Source organism: Penicillium citrinum, assembly GCF_028827155.1.
Source record: "Penicillium citrinum strain IBT 23319 chromosome Unknown utg000009l:1.0-4274883.0:1.0-4276374.0, whole genome shotgun sequence".
Lineage (NCBI taxonomy): Eukaryota > Fungi > Ascomycota > Eurotiomycetes > Eurotiales > Aspergillaceae > Penicillium > Penicillium citrinum.
In genome coordinates this window covers 4,258,621-4,276,094 of record NW_026622694.1, presented here as the reverse complement: position 1 = coordinate 4,276,094, position 17,474 = coordinate 4,258,621, and the positions used below count along the sequence as shown (strand labels likewise).

The window sequence follows — 17,474 nt, the reverse complement described above, 5'->3', positions numbered from 1 at the left end:
TTTATCAAGATCGAGATCCCTGGTACTACCACATTCCACATCTTTTCGAGGCCTTTCGTCATTGTGAGCTGACATTGTGAAGCATACACTCGAAAGAGATGGTTAAAGATAATTTCATCGATTTCAACTTGTGAATTTCCTCGTTATCTATATCCATGCACGGACCGGTATTCCATGTGGGGTGAAGTTGGGGAAGTTCCAGAAAATAAATCCGATGGCTTACCACTCTCGGATTAGTGCATCCACTAGAAGCTCATGCAACGGCCTTTGTGCGTTTCCATTGCCTACAAATAGAGTATTACCGGACTATCTATATGATCGGCAGTCATCGCAAGGATGTCCGACCTCCACTAAAGGGTCCGAGCCTCCTCAAATCCTTTAAATGTAGTATCGTGTGGTGGTATTCCGTTAGGACTCGGTTTGAGTGGACAATGCATTAATCTAAGGCTGCTGATGGGCTTTCAGAGATTTCAAATCTTCGGGATTCAAGCTCCCTTATATTATTTTGCTAGTTCTGTTCATTACTTTGATCTGGCATTCAATGAATCCCATGGTGATTGCTGTTGTGCCCCCAAAAAATGTCCGGCTCGAATGAAAATCTAACGCCCTTCGGGCATGAAATGAAAAAGCACTTTTCATTCCAGGATGGTTACAGAAATCTCAACCATGGTGAGTTGAATTCGATGTTCTTTTCAGAAGCGGTGTGTGCGTTATCTCAGCAAATCTCCCTGACGCTTCTCTAGGCTCATTCGGTGCATCTCCTAAGGCAATTCGCGCTTTGGCAGATCGGCTTCGCGAGGAGTGTGAATCTGCTCCCTGTCCATTCATCAAATACGAATTCCCATTGTTATTGAACGAGTCAAGGAGCGCAGCGAGCACACTCCTTAATTCTCCTTTATCGGATCTTGTTTTCGTCGCGAACGCCACAACTGGGGTCAATACTGTGCTACGCAATATTATCTGGAACCCTGATGGTCTAGACGAAATCCTTTATCTCGATGTCATCTATGGAGCATGTGGAAAGACCGTTCATTACCTTTGTGAAGCTAGCCAGGGGAAGGTACATGGGAGGGAAATACGTCTCACATATCCGCTTGAAGACGCCGCTATCATCTCTGGATTTCGACGAGCAATTGAAGCTTCTCGGAAACAGAATCGTCGTCCTCGCATAGCAATCTTTGATACCATAACTTCCAATCCTGCTATGAAGCTTCCATTTGAGCAGCTCACGGCCCTGTGTCATGCAGAGGGTGTGCTAAGTTTGATTGATGGAGCACATGGCATCGGGCAGATTGAGCTCAACCTTGCCACGCTATCCCCTGATTTCTTCGTGACGAACTGTCATAAATGGCTACTCACGCCTCGTTCATGTGCTATTCTATATGTTCCAAAACGTCACCAAGCCATGATGCGAAGCACTCTACCGACAAGTCATGGCTTTGTTCCATGGGTATCTACGTTAGAAAAGAACCAGCAATCTTTTGTGTCGAACTTTGAGTTTGTAGGTACAGCTGATAATCTGGCTTTTTTGACAGTTGCCGAAGCAATTAGCTGGCGCAAGTCTATCTGCGGTGGAGAAGACCAGATTAGAGAATACTGCATTGGACTAGCTCGAAAAGGCGGCCGAAGGGTTGCTGAAATCTTGGGGACTTCAGTTCTCGACAATGATGCACACACTTTGACTGAATGTTTTATGGTCAATGTACTTCTTCCATTGAGGCAGCCAACTTCTGGTGAAGGAAGTCGTATCATGAGTGGTGACTTTCCCGGTGCTACTGTGACTGATTGGATGCAGAAGACGATGATTAAAGAGTACAAAACCTTCATGCCTGTATTTGCTTTTCAGGGGTCTTGGTGGGTCCGTCTAAGTGGCCAAATTTATCTTGAGGACAGTGATTTTGAATGGGCCGGTTGGAGGCTTAAAGAGCTTTGTGCCAGACTACAGGATTGATTCTGCTTGTGGTCGGGGAGGGTTGGGATTTGAAAGCATTCTAGCAAAAGGAGTCTCAGCCTTCTATACGGCACTCAATAGCCGTAATCGGTGCAGTATACAAGTGATGTTAGAAGAATCACTGTTTTTACCAGAAGAACCAGTGTCTTCATTGCTTGGATCATTGTTTTCAAGTCGAGATTAACTACATTCCAGTACTATGCGTTTCCGATACTACCCTAGCCTGGATTATCACAGTCTTTCTGTATTATATTGTATATCCAATATCTCGGTATAATATATACTTGTGTAGCTACTCTACATCATGGCTGTGATCCCATAATATTAGACGGCAGAGAATTTGAACGATTTGACTACAGTTTTGCTCATCTAGAATCGCAAGGCTGATGGTCTAAGCAGTGGAAAAGGGTACTTCTTTTGACAAGACTTCGATTGCACCGATTGCGTCTATCAAGCGCCATACTTGTACTTGGCTTGCTATCTAAGAGGCTCCATCTAGGTGATCACTAGATACACCATCAGCGTGGTATGCTCTTCAAGAGCAAAGTTTGCTCGCCAATGTCAAGTAACCACTACTGAAATTTTTTCATGGGGCAAATATATATGTTCAAAGCAAGGCCTAGAGACCTCACTAGTATTGGACCATGTTGAAAGCACGTCCTCGGGATTTGACGCCGAGCTGCATGATCCAGGCCAATTGAGTACTATAGTTATCAATGTCGATATTGTAAATAATCAGATTTTTCTTAGGGTTTGATGTTGTATATCCAACAACTAACTTCTTATCAGCTTATCGGTTGTTCGCCTGAAACATTCTTGATAGCGGCTAGGCTCGGCTGCTTTCGGCAGGTTTTCTTAGCCACATTTCCGATCCCAACCGTTGTGGCTGATTCGGGTCAGGCCGAGGGTTTCGCAGCGTCGAAAGGGGAAAAAGTGGGGAAACAAAGTCGAATTTGCAGTTATATATCAGCCACAGCGGAAAAGTATGGATCTTTTCAGTCTCTTATCGTCTACAATTCGCCTCTTTTTTATTAAACGAGATCCATTCGTGGTGGAAAAAGCGGATTCACTAAGAGCATATGATGGAATAAAGAAGAAATTTTGGATGGGTCCTGGTATCGACCCGAAATCTATATCATGGCATTTTCCCACTTATTTTGAATGATCTTGTAGAATGCTGTGGGGGTATCCAATTCAAAAGTCTTTCTAGCGTTGAAGTAATATTCATGGAGCCAAGACACGATCATGACACGCCAAGTCTTGAGGACGACAATGATTCAAAGAGCGAGAGCTCCAATGATACAATTGGGCTAGACGACCTCGAACTCACCCGGATCAACACATATCGATTACAGCAAAAAACAACCGTTGGCTCCGTGGCTGGTCCTACTGCCAGAGAAAGATGGTTGCCAATGGGTGCTGGGAAGGAACATCCACCTCTTCTTCCAGACTCTGAAGCTTATACGGTTGAATTCGACGGAGTCGATGATCCTAAATTGCCCCTTAATTGGCCCAATTACAAAAGGTACGCGAGAAAATCAGAATACCCTATAATCATTATGCCCATGTAATATGTATCTCTAACCATCAGAAGGCTTTTCCTGGTAGCCATTCTCTGTTATAATACTTTCGCTTGTTCCTTTGCCAGTGCTGTCTTCTCCGCCGCGATTCCCGAAGTCATACAAGAATTCCATACAAATCATGTGGTTGGCTCACTTGGTGTAACTCTTTATGTCCTCGGTTTTGCCGCCGGTCCAACGATCTGGGCACCTGGCTCTGAACTTATCGGGAGACGTGCACCGCTATTAATAGGCCTGTTTGGCTGCGGCATTTTTACCGTGGCTTGTGCTGCCGCCAAGGACTTACAGACTATCATGATATGTCGGTTCTTTGCGGGACTATTTGCTGCGAGCCCAATATCTGTTGTACCCGCTGTCTTTGCGGACATGTACTCACACGTCCAGAGGGGTATGATAATGTCTATTTTCTGCATGGCAGTATTCATTGGGCCTTTTGCAGCACCATTCGTGGGCGGTTTTATCGCAATGAGCACCCTAGGATGGCGCTGGACGATGTGGGTTTCAGCCATTATGATTCTAGGGGGGTTCTGTGGTGGCACTGCTTTGTCTTGACGAGACATACGCGCCGGTCATTCTAGTTCAAAAAGCAGCTACCTTGCGTAGACAAACTCGGAATTGGGCTATTCATGCAAAGCAAGAGGAGGTTGAAATTGATTTTGCAGCTCTTATATGCACCAACTTTACAAGGCCGATTGTAATGTTGGTCACAGAGCCCATACTTTTTCTCATATCACTATACATTTCATTTATCTATGGACTGATTTACGCACTTCTTGGCGCATATCCAGTGGTCTTCCAGGGTGTTTATCAGATGAATATGGGTGTCGGTGGTTTGGCCTTCGTCGGACTGATCATTGGAGAACTTCTCGGCGGGGTTCTCATGCTTTTTCTCCAACGCTCTTATGCGCAGAAGCTTCATTCGAATGGAGACAGGCCAGTGCCTGAGTGGCGTCTCCCGCCGGCTATACTTGGAGCAGTGATCTTCGCCATCGGAATGTTTTGGTAAGAGATAGCATTGTTCTCTAAAACAATAATGAGGATTTCTCGGCTAAATATGACCTACAGGTTTGGTTGGACCGGGTTCACATCCTCGATCCATTGGATGGTGCCCATCATCTCCGGGGTTTTCCTTGGGTCGGGCATTTTCTTAATCTTCCTGCAATGTTTCAATTACATTGTCGATTGTTACCCAGCTCTGTATGTCCTCGTTTATCCTGAATAAAGATTACTCACTGACTGTTCTTCAGCGCTGCTTCTACGATTGCTGCGAATACCATTATGCGATCTGCTATTGGATGCACATTTCCATTATTTTCCCGTCAATTAATGCAGAATCTGGGAATCCAATGGGCTGGAACCTTGTTGGGGTGCATCGCTGTTGTCATGATACCCATTCCTGTATTATTTAAGGTCTATGGGCCTTGGCTACGGGCAAAGAGCAAGTTAGCTTGCTCGCCAGTGCATGATAGAAATCCGAAGCAAATTGATGTATAGAATTGAAACAACGAATTAATTGATTGATACAAATACTATCACTTTTCTCACATGTAGTTTGACTCATCTATCAAAAAGGTCGATAATTGCTTGGATCACGAAGATGGTGCATACTATGTGCCATCCAATAGTGTTTGGCCGATCTTACTCTGTGGACTTAGATCCTAATGGTATTTTTCTTTGCTTCAAGTTCATATTCGTCGTTTCAGAATCCACCATCGTACGATTGAATGTTGAGACTCGTAGAATGAATTATCGTTTGAAGAACCATTTCTCAACAGCTCTCATAATTGCATATGATAAGGCAGCGAAAGCGAACCCAAGCTCAAACCCGACATCGCCTCCGGTAGGGGATAATCCAGCTGTTTTAGCAATTGGTCCAACATACCATGATTGGCTCATTCCTGTCACCATCCCTACGACTCCACAACAGAATGCAAGCAGGGCAGCAATTCCTGGCGGTAATCTATCGCGGTTGTCATAGTCTTCCGGTTGGTAGCCTGAAAATCCGCGACGGAAAACAACATGTTCCGTTAGCGAGATACCTTCGTATATGGCTAGCCAATATCCAATAAAATGCATGAAATTTTCCAATACCGCTTCAAATTGGCTATAACCAGGGATTGCGATTGCAATGTAGATTGCCGTTGCAATTATAGTCCAAACAAACCGAGGAACGTGCCGAGTCCAGCGGCCCATGACCATGAGTGTTAGTGATACGGAGTATATATTGGGGCAGTTATTGGCGATAATTGACAACGCCAATATAACAACACAGAATTTGCCAAAGCCTCCCACCCGGGGAAATAACAGTGCGCCTAGCAAGCCGCCTACTCCATTATCGTTGTAGCCTTTTTGATAATCGTTTTCACCACCATTTAGGGCCATGCAGGTTGCAAGGGCTGCACCCAGCAATTCGGTGAAGAGTAATGTTGGGAATATCCCTAGCCATGTGGCCAAGAACACCTTGCGTCGTGGTCGGTCACTTGGTTGATAGACGGTATAATCGGCAGCATAACTGGTATAGCCTGTACCGAATCCAAATACCGTAGATCCGTATGAGAGTGCTGCGCCTAGCTCAATATAGCCAGTCCTCATTGGAGTATTGACAAAATCACCAGAGTGGCAAAGCACGCCAAGTACTACCAAGAAGACAATAAATGTTGGAATCCAGCTCCAGTATTCATACGTGTGAACAACCCTGTAGCCGAAGAACACAATCAAAAGAGTACAAAATGCAATTATCAGGATTCCAGCAAAGCCTGGGACATTTGGGTTCACAGCATTAATGAGCTGGGCGCCTACAATGATGTTGGCAGAGGCCCATCCAATGCATGCGAGGACGTTGAACAAGGCAACTAGATTCACAAGTCAGCTCATCAAAACGCTCAGTTGACGAAATTTTAGTATTGTCTGAGCATACTTAGTTTGACTCCCCACCATCCGAACCAGAAACGCGACAATACCATCTGCCGTAATCCAAAGGCGGCGCCAAAGGTAGAAAAGAAACAAACCGTAAGGACTGATATGAAATTGAAGAAGAATATGATTAGAGCAGAGTCAATGAAGCCCAACCCAAAGAGTGGATTGCCTAGTACTCCGATTGTGAATGATGGGACGACCATGTTTGCAGCGAGCCACTGGGTTGTTTTGGAACGAGTTAGAGACACCTCACATGGTGGTCAGGATAGGAATACCATTGATCCAATATTCCAGTAAGAGTGATCTGTCCGTTCATTCTCCGGGACCCTTTCGATTCCTCGCTGCTCTACTTTTATCTTTCCTCCCAGACGTTGAAGTTTTGCGTATATAGAATCGCCATGCTCGAAGCTCGACCCCGGGACAGCCCCATGATCAGGATTCAATAGCGACGGTTGAGTTGGCTCAGCATGTTTTTCCACGTCACGATCCATTGGTCCAGAAATGGGCTCAGTGTCTCACAAAGAAACGCGGAGATGGACTTAACATTCGAGGGAAGAACCCTTTTATCATTCAATTTTTTCCATGGCTCTAAAAGTGGATTGTCGCACGGGAGTCTCCGATGCACCTTTCTGGTAGTTATTGAATCCCCCCCATTTTCTGCGATGGCGACTGAACGAGTTCCAATACCTATAGTCATTTTCGAAAAGCGATTTTGCATCAGAAAAGACCCTCATACTAACTGTATTCTTTCCCATTCTTGGCCCAAGTCCATTTCAATCCCCTCACCGTTCTTTTCCATGAAAATTACGGACACAGTCTAAACAGAGAAGCACGTTGACTCCATGGCTGCTCCAGAAAGATTGCGCTATTGAGTTTTCCTCTATTTGTCTCAAGGTTTATGGCCATGCCAATTTTGCTTGGTCCACCCGGCGTCTCCGCTATTTTACGGGGAGCCCCGAAACTCTCATGCTAAGGACATATTAAAATTTACGGACTAAGAAGGTCCAGCAGATGCGCAGGTATGTACTCCGCAAATGAGATGTAACGGTGATGAGGGTATCTGAAAGGATGTTTTAAACTTTTGTGGGGTAAATCGCTCACATAATTCGAATGAGACTAATGAGCCTTGAATATTGCCTAGACTGAAGATATTCTCATTCAACCTGCTTTCCAATCGCGGCCTTCTACAGTGCAGTGACATTAGTTTGAACCTCTGCTTCTTTCTGCCGTTCTTTCTACCATATTAAGAGCCGGCACAGAATACTATAAACAGAAGGCGGTATGTCTATTGGGATGAGAGGAAGATGGAAAGCGGTCAGCAGGTTGTCTCAAACTTATGTTACACAATTATAGATTGACTAGATATCTTCGCACAGTACAACATCAAATATCAACATATGCCAGAATTTATAACTTTTCGCGTTCGCACAATGCCATCAATGGGGAGAGTCCTCATCAGAGTTAAAATGTTCTCGAGCCCAAGGACTTCGCAGCCGAATGGCTTCGCCTTTATAGAAGAAAATGAATGGGATTGGGACCAGCAAGATGGAAATAAACCCAAGAAGACTGGAAGCCCATTCATAATCCAGCTTCTCATACATTTGCGTGGCGAAAAGAGGGAATCCAGCACCGACCACATTGCGGATCAAAATCACACCAGCAAGAGCAGACGCCGAGTAGGTCTGGTAGCTGTCCACAACATAGTTGAGGATACTCAAAATGACAATATAGATGCCCGCGCCAAAGAAGGACGATGCGATGATCGGAACAATCCAATGCACGGAGCGGTAGCTCGTCCATCCAAACCAGAAGAGACTGATCGGGATTAAAATAGCTCCCATGCGGGCCATCCACATACGAGCCTCAGGGACACCCTTGCCTCCATTTGCTGCAACAGCTCGTAAATAATACCGCTCTTGAAGTGGATAGAGCGCGAATGCTATGATTGGGCCAATGGCCATTCCCAGGAATGCCAGCCCTTGCTGGCCAGTATTAAAGGGGTGCCCTTTGGGAGCACCGAATACCAGTGGGATAGCTTCATTGAACAGATAAACCAGTCCGTACAGGAAACCATTATAGATAGCTGAGAATGCTGTGATAGGCTCGGAAAAGAGAAAACGGAATGGACGAGTGAGAGTGATTGCGAAAAGCTCATGTAAGCCTTTACGATCGCTCGCATGAAGATCTTCGGTAGACTCAGCCGATCGCAGATTCTCCTTGCGCATCTGTTTGCACACTCTTTTCGCCTTCTTATAAAGGATAGTCGTGTGTCGAGTTTCGGGGATTGCGAGCACCAGTACAATCCAGACACCTCCGGTCATGGCCATGAGAACCCAGAAGATCATTCGCCATCCAGCATTTAATCCAATATAACCGGTGATGACTAGAGCCATGGGAGGACCGAAAGTGCTACTCAAACCATAGACAGCCATGGGGCCACCACTTTCATTGCGTTCCCAGAGATCACTGATACTTCCGCCCGTATTGGTCAAGGGAGCACCGCCTGCACATCCAGCGAGGAATCGGCAGACCAGGATCGTTCCGATATTCGGTGCTAAGGCCAGGGGGAGTTGAAAAATGAAGAGAAAAAACCACGACACAACGTAGACAGGTTGTCGTCCAAAGTATTCCGACAACGGCGCAAGTAAAACCGGTCCAATAGCATATCCAAGTACGTATAAGGACAAGCAAAGAGTGGTAACCTCTTGCGAGACACCAAATTCTTCCTGTATCCCTGTGGCTCCAGATGAGATTCCTCCAGCACACCAAGTTCTAAAAAGATGGAGGTCAGCAATCATAAACCAAATACTGAGCCAGAAAGTCGAGAAACATACGTGAAGACGTTGAGCATGCTCACAGTTATGGTTATGAACCACTTGCGCGCTTTTCCCCAGTGACGAGGGTTATCAGGATCGTTGAAGGCATAGGTCACAATAATAGGCAGGGCATCATCTGGGCTGCTTCTAGCCTTTGCCAGAGCCTGCTCTTCGGATAGTATCAAAGAGGATTCACGGAAAGAGTCTGAATTTTTTCCTGAATTTTTTTCAGCATCTTGAAGTCCGTCGTTCTGAGGTTTGATCTCGGGTGACGCCATGACTCCAACAGATGGAGGAAATCGAGGGTGAAAAAAGGACGACGCCCACAGTCAAAGGGGGGTAGGGGGGGACTTCTTGTTTGCTTTTCTTTTTAACCCTGCTTTTTCAAAAACTGGGGGAATCGCATGAGATTTAAAAGACCAACCCCGAAACCCCGGCCTCTCGGAATCCTCCCCTTCTCCATAATAATTTGACCCCGAAGTTCACCGGGTCGCCACCAGCTCGAAACTCTCGGCGGGGTCGGCCTGCCGATACCAAGCAATAAGGCGAAATGCTTGGTCTGGATGAGATCCACTCGCTCATCACATCCCCATAACGTAGGTGATGCAATTACTAATTCTTTTACGGTACTGTCCAACATGGACACATTCAACCGATTCTGGTTGTGTAATTCCTTTCTCTATCTCCAGTAATTATATCGCGACAAGTCTTTGTTCCAGATGTATGTACTGTATGTACTGTAGCCACCATTGCCGTGTTCAGGGCTAATTCAAGATACTTTGAAGTTAACAAGGAAATGCAGTTCAAGACTGGAGTATAAAGTTCGCTAAGATCTCAACTGTTAGGATTTATGTTCATTTATAGATCCAGGTACGGAGTGTATGGCAGCAAATTATGATAATGTCTACTTTTTTGTTGAGACGCTCCTTGGAGTGCGAATCAAGATTTGCGGCCGAGTTTGCGCTGTTGACTCCACTCGGCACAGACACCCCGTTTTTTTTTGTTGTTTTTTTCTTCTTGTTTTTGCTCCAAGATTGCGTACCGTGGGGGTATGGAGAAGATTGGGGAATTGTCGGCTAGTTTGTGCTAGGGATAGCCGAGTATCTCCATCAAGTGCTTCCTACAGACCATTACTGGCTCTGCCCTGGTGGGCCTGGTCAGACTCATCAAATTCAGGTTTGAGTGGATGTCTACAGTCGTGTGTTTGCCTAAATGTGTCAATTTTTATTGTTCTAACAATTTTCCAGAAAACATCAGGTGCGTTACATTACAAGATTGAGTTTAATTCTACTAAAAGTTGTGACTGACGGTATATCTTGAATGCATAACTCCTCCTGAAAGGCTGCATCCAATTCCATGACTTAGCTCAAGGTAGGCACCAGTCGTTCTGGAGCGCGAATCGAGATCATTCTGGATAGAACTAGAGCACATGTGACTAGTATATAGGAGAATAAACATTAATATACACCAGTGTGATACATGTGCATTTTTTTTTTCAACTCAAGGCTAAGCTGTCTTTGAAGCCATCCACTTGGCGAGGCACATAGACCAATGGCATACATCCCAGTGATTGAATAGATTCGAGAGCATTGAATGTTGAGAACAGTCAATGGGTACTAATATGTACTCGGAACTATGCCTAACAGCCTAAGTGACACATTTCAGTGTGATGTTTCTCGATGTATCTGTCTCACTGCCTCCGTTTTCCAACAAGGCAAATGTATATTCTCCAGGTTCAACAATCCAGTTGTATTCTCGATCAAGGATCATCATATATCGGGAAACATCAAGAGCCATTTCCACTGTTGTAATCTCACCAGGAGATAGATTGACTCGCTGGAATGCTACGAGTTGTTTGACCGGTCGCACAGTCGATGATATGCGGCCGAGAAGGTAGACTTGGGCAACATAACTACCTGCGAGTTTGCCAGTATTCCTGATCTTAACAGAAAATGTTATGATCGACTTTCCATTGAACTCGGATGTGTGATGTTCGGGCATCCCACTAATTGCCGAAACGTGAAATTCGGACGTAGAAAAGTTGGTATACGATAGCCCGTGACCGAAGGGATACTGCTGAACGTGAGCTATATCCATGGTAGGCTGCATATTGGTGAAGGAGGGTCTCGATTTGTATCCTCGAGAGCAAACCTACAATTGATTTATAAGGGGTATCTGTATAGTCTCGAGCAACGGATGGTTTATAGCTTGATGGATGAGAAAAGAGTAAATGTAACTGGAGTCTGGTGGACATACTTGTAAAAGGCTGGCAATGATCCAACATTGTATGGAACACTGATGGGGACTCGACCACCGGGAGATATGACTCCAAATAATACATCAGATATAGCCCGGCCTCCAGACTGGCCTGGGAAAAACTAAATATGATCAGCGTCATTACATGAATATTTCGGGAAAAAGAAACATTGAAAACCAACTGTATTCAGCACTGCCGCCGACTTCGTATAGTATTCAGGGATTGCGAATGGGCGTCCGCCTTGTAATACGAGAACGACCGGTTTATCCAAGGCAAAGATCGCATCTGCAAGTTGAGCTAGCTCGATGTATTAATAAATTATGTCCACAGTCGCCGAAATAATTTTTTTTTTTTTAAAAAAAAAAAAATTAAAAAAAAGGAGAAACTGTCACCTACTTTGGTTTGGAGAGAGCCCTAAAGTGGCTCTGTCTCCGGATTCGCCATCGCTGTTCCAGTTGGCCCCCATCGCCAAAACAATAAGATCTGATTTCGAGGCAAGATTTACAGCCTTTGCAGGTTAGTCTTCGAAAAGTCTGTTCTTTTTTAGGGAGATTGTTATAAATTTTACCTGATTGATGGGGTCCACACGATCCACGAGGTTCCAAAACAAAAGCACTTGAGCATTCAGCGAGTTTTGGTTCTCGAATTTTTGGACATAATTCCACGTTTGATACTCCAAGCGGACTCGATGACTGGCGGACTTCTTAAACAAGAACATCGACGACCCTGGAGGAGGCATTGTTCCATTAATGGAAGTGTAGGGCAGCCCAGGGATATTAGAAAGAATGTTTCCACTTGGTGTCGCGTTCACGATAACGTGCAGTTTGTCATCGACGTATAGTTTTGCAGATGTATTGGCGTATACTGCAACACCAAGCCAGCCTTGTGTATCATATTCAACGGGTACATGAAGAGTGCCCTCCCATGCGACGCTGAAGTTATTTGAAGGTAGACCGTCTGGGGGGGTAAAGACCCCAGTCCAGGCTGGGAGTCTCCAATTTTTTGTATTTCGCATCAGAAAAGTTGGTGTTCGCATAATACGTCGCCATCAGACCACCTGATGTACCATTTGCAGATAGCAGGTATGGTGGTATGTTATACTGCCCATTATAGGTCCATGAGTTTGCGCCCCAACTTGTCACAAGCTCAGTGGATGGGAAATGTGTCGCGAGGTGCTCAGAAAGAGCCTGTCGGATGGTGCTAGCATTTCTCACCGGATATCCTCCCCACTGGCCAGAATAGTCACCGTAGTTGAAAGTATCGGCAAAAGGACCAACCAATGCGATCTTTGTGATGTTCTGCTTGATTGGGTTGATAGGCAATGTAGAATTTTTATTCTCAAGTAGAACAAGACTTTTTTGAGCGGCTTCAAGTGTGAGTGGTACGTGAGACTCAGTCAGGCTTTGAGGCTCGGTGGTTTCAGGAATATAAGGACTTTCGAAAAGCCCGAGGTCGTACTTGACACCAACGACTCGTTTTACCAAAGAACGAAGCCTTTCCATTGTAAGGGTTCCGTTGGCCACCAAAGATTCCGTAGCCTGTTGAATAATACTAGACTTAGACTGGGTGGAAGCAGCGTCAGATTATAACATCGAGCACGTACATCAATGTATTCCTTGAGTGAGAAGTCGTAGAATTGGACCATTCCACCCGCATTATGCCATTGTGCGATAGTATCAGCAACTGAGGTGGTGACATGGTGCGTATTCAATAACTCAGAAAGTCCTGAGTCCTGTCAGTCATGTAAATTCTATTGCTTCTTTTGATACTCTTGTATTATCCTCGACTCCTTCACATACCGGTATCGTCCGCAGTGATATAGCCTAAACATGAAGTTAGCCAGGATTTGGATTTATATTCCGTCGGAGAGGTTGCAGAGGGAAGAACCGTCAAATCCCCAATCTTCCAAAGCCTGGTATAAAATAGGATTCAAGGAGGAGGGAACATCGTCAAACTCATTATAGGCCCTGTTTGTCTGGTAAGCTTCTATCTGCATGTAAGAATAAAGCATCTCACATCATGACGCCTTTGACGCCTCCGAGATCTACCGCTGCCTTGAAAGGAACAAGCAACTCCTGTAGAATCTGGCGTACGCCGTACCCCATGAATGGAGCAGCATTGTGACCTCCTTGTGGACTTCCATGTGCTGCGAAATGCTATTTCATAAAGAAATCAGCCACGCTGTTTGTACTCCTATTTCAACAAATACCATCATCGCAATCACCTTCATTACTGGTATCACTGCGTCAGGTTCTGACCAAGTACTGTTTTTAGATAATCCGCTCGAAAATGCAACGCCCATGTGAGACGTGAGGACCATATCTTCTCCCCAATTTTCTAATACGGATCTCAGCCATGAGTCCCAGATTTCAGCCAATTGTCCAAAAATGCATAGGGTACGATAGAATGTATGAACAGAAATTAGAAATGGCATACATACCCTGAACACGACCCCAGCGTGGATCCTTGGCTAGATCAAGGACAGGTGCAAAGCATGCATGTATACCGATTGATCGCGCCTCCGAGCCTATAGCCCTGCCGACTCTATACACAAGATCGGTATCAAATGTCGCTGCCATTCCAATTGCCTGCGGAAACGTGGATTGCTTGAAAGAGCCTACTCCATGTAGGCACTCTCCCGTCTGCATGAAGGGTATCCCGACTCGAGATTTTTTGGCATTGAGATCTTGAAGGTCATTGTATTGAGACCTATTGGTTGGATACCAGTCGTGTATAATTCCGATCGATGCTCCGGGGGCAGCGTCTAGGGCCTCGTCTTTCGAGTCAAGCGCGTTAGAAAAGACCATTTCTTCAATTATGGTGGCTCATTCAGGGACTCAAATACCGTATAATCCATTGTCTGAATCGGGGCCGATGATATTATCTGCAAACATAAGATGCAGTTGGAGGACTGAATCAAATTTCAGCCACCGATTCTTACTTGACAGGATTTGAGTAATAAACACTGACCTAATTCTGGGATCGTTAAATTTGAAACCAGGTTTTCAATAAAAGAATCTTTAATCATCGAACTATTGCTCATATTCCGAACATCTCGGGGCCAGGCATCATCATATTCTGCATAAGGAAATAATTTTCCATCACATAGAAATGCAAGATTACAGAGCCAAAGAGCTAGGATAGCCAGTATAGAGTTTCCATGTAGCGCCATTTTCAGATTGAGAAAAAGGTCACTCTCGCGGCCTGGTTATTTGATTGAGATTTGTGCTTCATATCAGATACATGTAAGGTCAATGATAATAGCCTGAATTGAGATATCAAAAGCAACCTTGACTGACGAGTGCTGCTAATCAAGTAACAGTGACATTCGAAATCCACAATTTTCAATTTCATCGACTACTCACCACTTGCTATACCACGAGGCTATAATCTATATGGTATTGATCTTCAAATAATTTAGCAAAAAGCCGATTGAGCGGGGGGAATAAGGCGGGGTCGTCCAAGCGTTGCATACGCAAGGATTGAAGATAATCCTGCAATCAAAATAAGAACAGGAGAACTCAATTTCATAGAGATTTCTCTCGGAAATAGTGTATTGCGCCTCATTTCTTTTTCTAGTCTAGCTTTTATCATCAGGATTGTAAACCACACTTTGGGTCTCAAGACTACTCTCTGCTCTCTGCTCCACGTCCTCCTCTGCGATGGCAGTTTCGTCCTGATTCCAAGGGCCGAAGACTGCAAACATGGTGAATGGGATTGTAAACCCCCACAAGGCAAACCCTAGGGTCATTTGATTGAGGTTTGACCAATGTGTAGCACCCACCGCATACGCAATGGTACTGCCGATGGATTCCCATGATCTTAAAATACCCGTTGTACGCGCAACATCTCCATCCGCTTGCGCTCCTTTGACCTCGGCCATAAGCCAGTATATATAGGTCTGTAGGACTTCGTAGAAGAATTTGAAGAACATGTAGACAGTGAAGCTCGACCTGAAGAATGGTCCGTCGCCCAGATCAAAAGAGGGTGACTCGGCCATACGAGAAAGTTTTGTTTCGGTGATAGCATTCCACACCCACGATGCTGTAACAAAAACCAGAACTATCGTATAAACAGCCTTAGATCGAAAGCTTCTCGAAAAGTAGTTGCAATCAAGTAGTAAACCTGTAAGAATATTGGCGGCTGCGCCAACCACGGCGGTCAAAAAGGAGGCGAGTGCTCGAGAGCGAACGGTGAAATATGCTGTTACTCTGATGTTAGTCCAGAAGAGGCAGAAATAATAATCTCGAGGATATGAGTTATCTCATACTTGTCAAATAGTTCCCTTGGTAGGTCGTGCCGAATTGGCCAGCAAGAAAAACCGGAATCAGAAGCAGCAACTGTTTATTCTTGAACTGCTTCCAAATGGCCCGGGATTCAATGGCAAAACTCGTGGTCTTCATATATGGAATCTTGGTGCCGTTGCTTCGGATAACATCCTGTGGCTGGGATAAAAGTAGAGCAAAGGGAGCACCGAGTGAGGATATGGCAACGAGTCCAAGATACGTGCTATATGCGACTTTGCCTTTCTGGGCAGTGTTGACATTTAGGGCAAGTGATATCGCACCGCCAACCAGTGGTCCCATCTGTCGAATACCCATCCAGATCCCGACATATCTAATAGATCATCAGCCAAAGAGGATATCCAAGGTAAAGCCTGTAGCACCTACCGGCCTCTTTTCTCTTCCTCTGGGTATCCAACAGCAATTGCAGCTTCGCTGGCCCACAGGAGAGACGCGCCGATACCACAAAGAGCGGCTCCGAGTAAAAGAAACCATTCATTCCCATAGCGATTGTTGCAATACAGACCGGCAGCGTAGGGAGTGTAGAAAGCGGCCCCAATCACCAAACACCATTTAGCAGTGATCTTATTTGAAACCCCTCCGGCAAGAAAGCAGCCTACTGACATAAGTCCATATGTCAGAGCGTTGGCGGCATTATTCAGGAAAGGCTATCCAATATGTTAGATATACCCACTGTCATCCTGACTGATACACAAGAGAAGCATGAATGAGAGAGAATGAACAGAAATCATGGCTTACTCACACTGGCATTTCCTCCTGCTCCAAGATTATTCAATGCTGTCCAAATGCCAGGCTCACAGAAAGCAACCAATCCGACTATGATGATTTGGAACAAACAAGACCGATAAATGCCGCTTAGACGGCTGATAGTCCACGACATAATCACCAAGCATGTAGAACCTGAAAGTTTAGGTCGGAGTCAGGTTTGAGCTTTGGATGACATTCTTATGTGTTTATGCCTTGCCTTGCAGATTGGATCGCACGTCAAGACCCATTGATATCGCGATGTCTTGGCTTTTGATCTCGGCCTGGCCCCGCCCAAAGAATGTTCCGACAGCAGCGCCAGTACATACCTATTGATACTTGGTGATTAACAGAATTCACTTAATTCATCTTCGGGCATGCATTAGAATAGGCTCTAATAGTAAGATTTCAATATGCCTGTTACCTGTTTTGCATGCATATCAACAGGGAATATACACAGTCTGCCCAATTGGCGAAGATAAGCACGCAATAGTCTTTGCGAATGGCACATCTTCGAGGCTGGCGAGAACAGCAAAATCACTCGATTGTTTGAACTCCATCGGACAAGCTAAATCGTTAGCCACGTTCGAGTGAAGAAATGACGACTTATCTTGATTCTATTTGCACCGGTCGAGCTCAGACTCTATGTATTTTCTCCAATCAATCCGACTCTTTCGAGATATGAAACCTCCATCGGGCAAATATCTCGGCCGAGATCTGTCACCATCAGATTAGTATTGGACAATCTGAAGATACTCTAGCCTGAATATATTAGAAACTCTCCGTTGCGGACATCAGTCCAAGACATTTGCTACATTCTTCGATAGCTAGAAAAATTTGTTGATATTTAGCTAATCATCTAATTTTCATACTTTTCTTTTGCTGCTTAACTCGCATTCTTTTGGG

The 17,474-nt window shown here is 45.0% G+C and overlaps 7 protein-coding genes across 7 annotated transcripts; 2 read left to right on the top strand and 5 right to left on the bottom strand.

The window, feature by feature from the left end:
• Positions 1–578: 578 nt before the first annotated feature.
• On the top strand, positions 579–1,951 carry N7469_011079 (Pyridoxal phosphate-dependent transferase major region subdomain 1; the record flags this gene model as incomplete). The annotated part of the gene is made up of 2 exons (XM_056649984.1): positions 579–669; positions 744–1,951. 2 exons carry the CDS (start codon positions 579–581, stop codon positions 1,949–1,951), a joined length of 1,299 nt encoding a protein of 432 aa, XP_056497115.1.
• A 1,226-nt stretch (positions 1,952–3,177) lies between these two features.
• N7469_011078 (MFS transporter) lies at positions 3,178–5,025 on the top strand (the record flags this gene model as incomplete). Its single annotated transcript, XM_056649983.1, has 5 exons — positions 3,178–3,476; positions 3,543–4,029; positions 4,052–4,533; positions 4,597–4,728; positions 4,779–5,025. 5 exons carry the CDS (start codon positions 3,178–3,180, stop codon positions 5,023–5,025), a joined length of 1,647 nt encoding a protein of 548 aa, XP_056497114.1.
• Positions 5,026–5,277: 252 nt separating this feature from the next.
• On the bottom strand, positions 5,278–6,938 carry N7469_011077 (cytosine permease; the record flags this gene model as incomplete). Its single annotated transcript, XM_056649982.1, has 3 exons — positions 5,278–6,383; positions 6,449–6,665; positions 6,723–6,938. The coding sequence occupies 3 exons, from the start codon at positions 6,936–6,938 to the stop codon at positions 5,278–5,280; spliced, it is 1,539 nt and encodes a 512-aa protein (XP_056497113.1).
• Positions 6,939–7,883: 945 nt separating this feature from the next.
• Positions 7,884–9,541, bottom strand: N7469_011076 (MFS transporter; the record flags this gene model as incomplete). Its single annotated transcript, XM_056649981.1, has 2 exons — positions 7,884–9,219; positions 9,282–9,541. 2 exons carry the CDS (start codon positions 9,539–9,541, stop codon positions 7,884–7,886), a joined length of 1,596 nt encoding a protein of 531 aa, XP_056497112.1.
• Positions 9,542–10,910: 1,369 nt separating this feature from the next.
• Positions 10,911–11,372, bottom strand: N7469_011075 (beta-glucosidase; the record flags this gene model as incomplete). The annotated part of the gene is made up of 1 exon (XM_056649980.1): positions 10,911–11,372. One exon carries the CDS (start codon positions 11,370–11,372, stop codon positions 10,911–10,913), a length of 462 nt encoding a protein of 153 aa, XP_056497111.1.
• A 1,086-nt stretch (positions 11,373–12,458) lies between these two features.
• On the bottom strand, positions 12,459–14,327 carry N7469_011074 (glycoside hydrolase family 3 protein; the record flags this gene model as incomplete). Its single annotated transcript, XM_056649979.1, has 7 exons — positions 12,459–13,082; positions 13,124–13,245; positions 13,320–13,343; positions 13,408–13,487; positions 13,537–13,676; positions 13,730–13,857; positions 13,961–14,327. The coding sequence occupies 7 exons, from the start codon at positions 14,325–14,327 to the stop codon at positions 12,459–12,461; spliced, it is 1,485 nt and encodes a 494-aa protein (XP_056497110.1).
• A 773-nt stretch (positions 14,328–15,100) lies between these two features.
• Positions 15,101–16,704, bottom strand: N7469_011073 (UNC93-like protein; the record flags this gene model as incomplete). The annotated part of the gene is made up of 4 exons (XM_056649978.1): positions 15,101–15,723; positions 15,791–16,137; positions 16,191–16,471; positions 16,567–16,704. The coding sequence occupies 4 exons, from the start codon at positions 16,702–16,704 to the stop codon at positions 15,101–15,103; spliced, it is 1,389 nt and encodes a 462-aa protein (XP_056497109.1).
• Between the last annotated feature and the right edge of the window lie 770 nt (positions 16,705–17,474).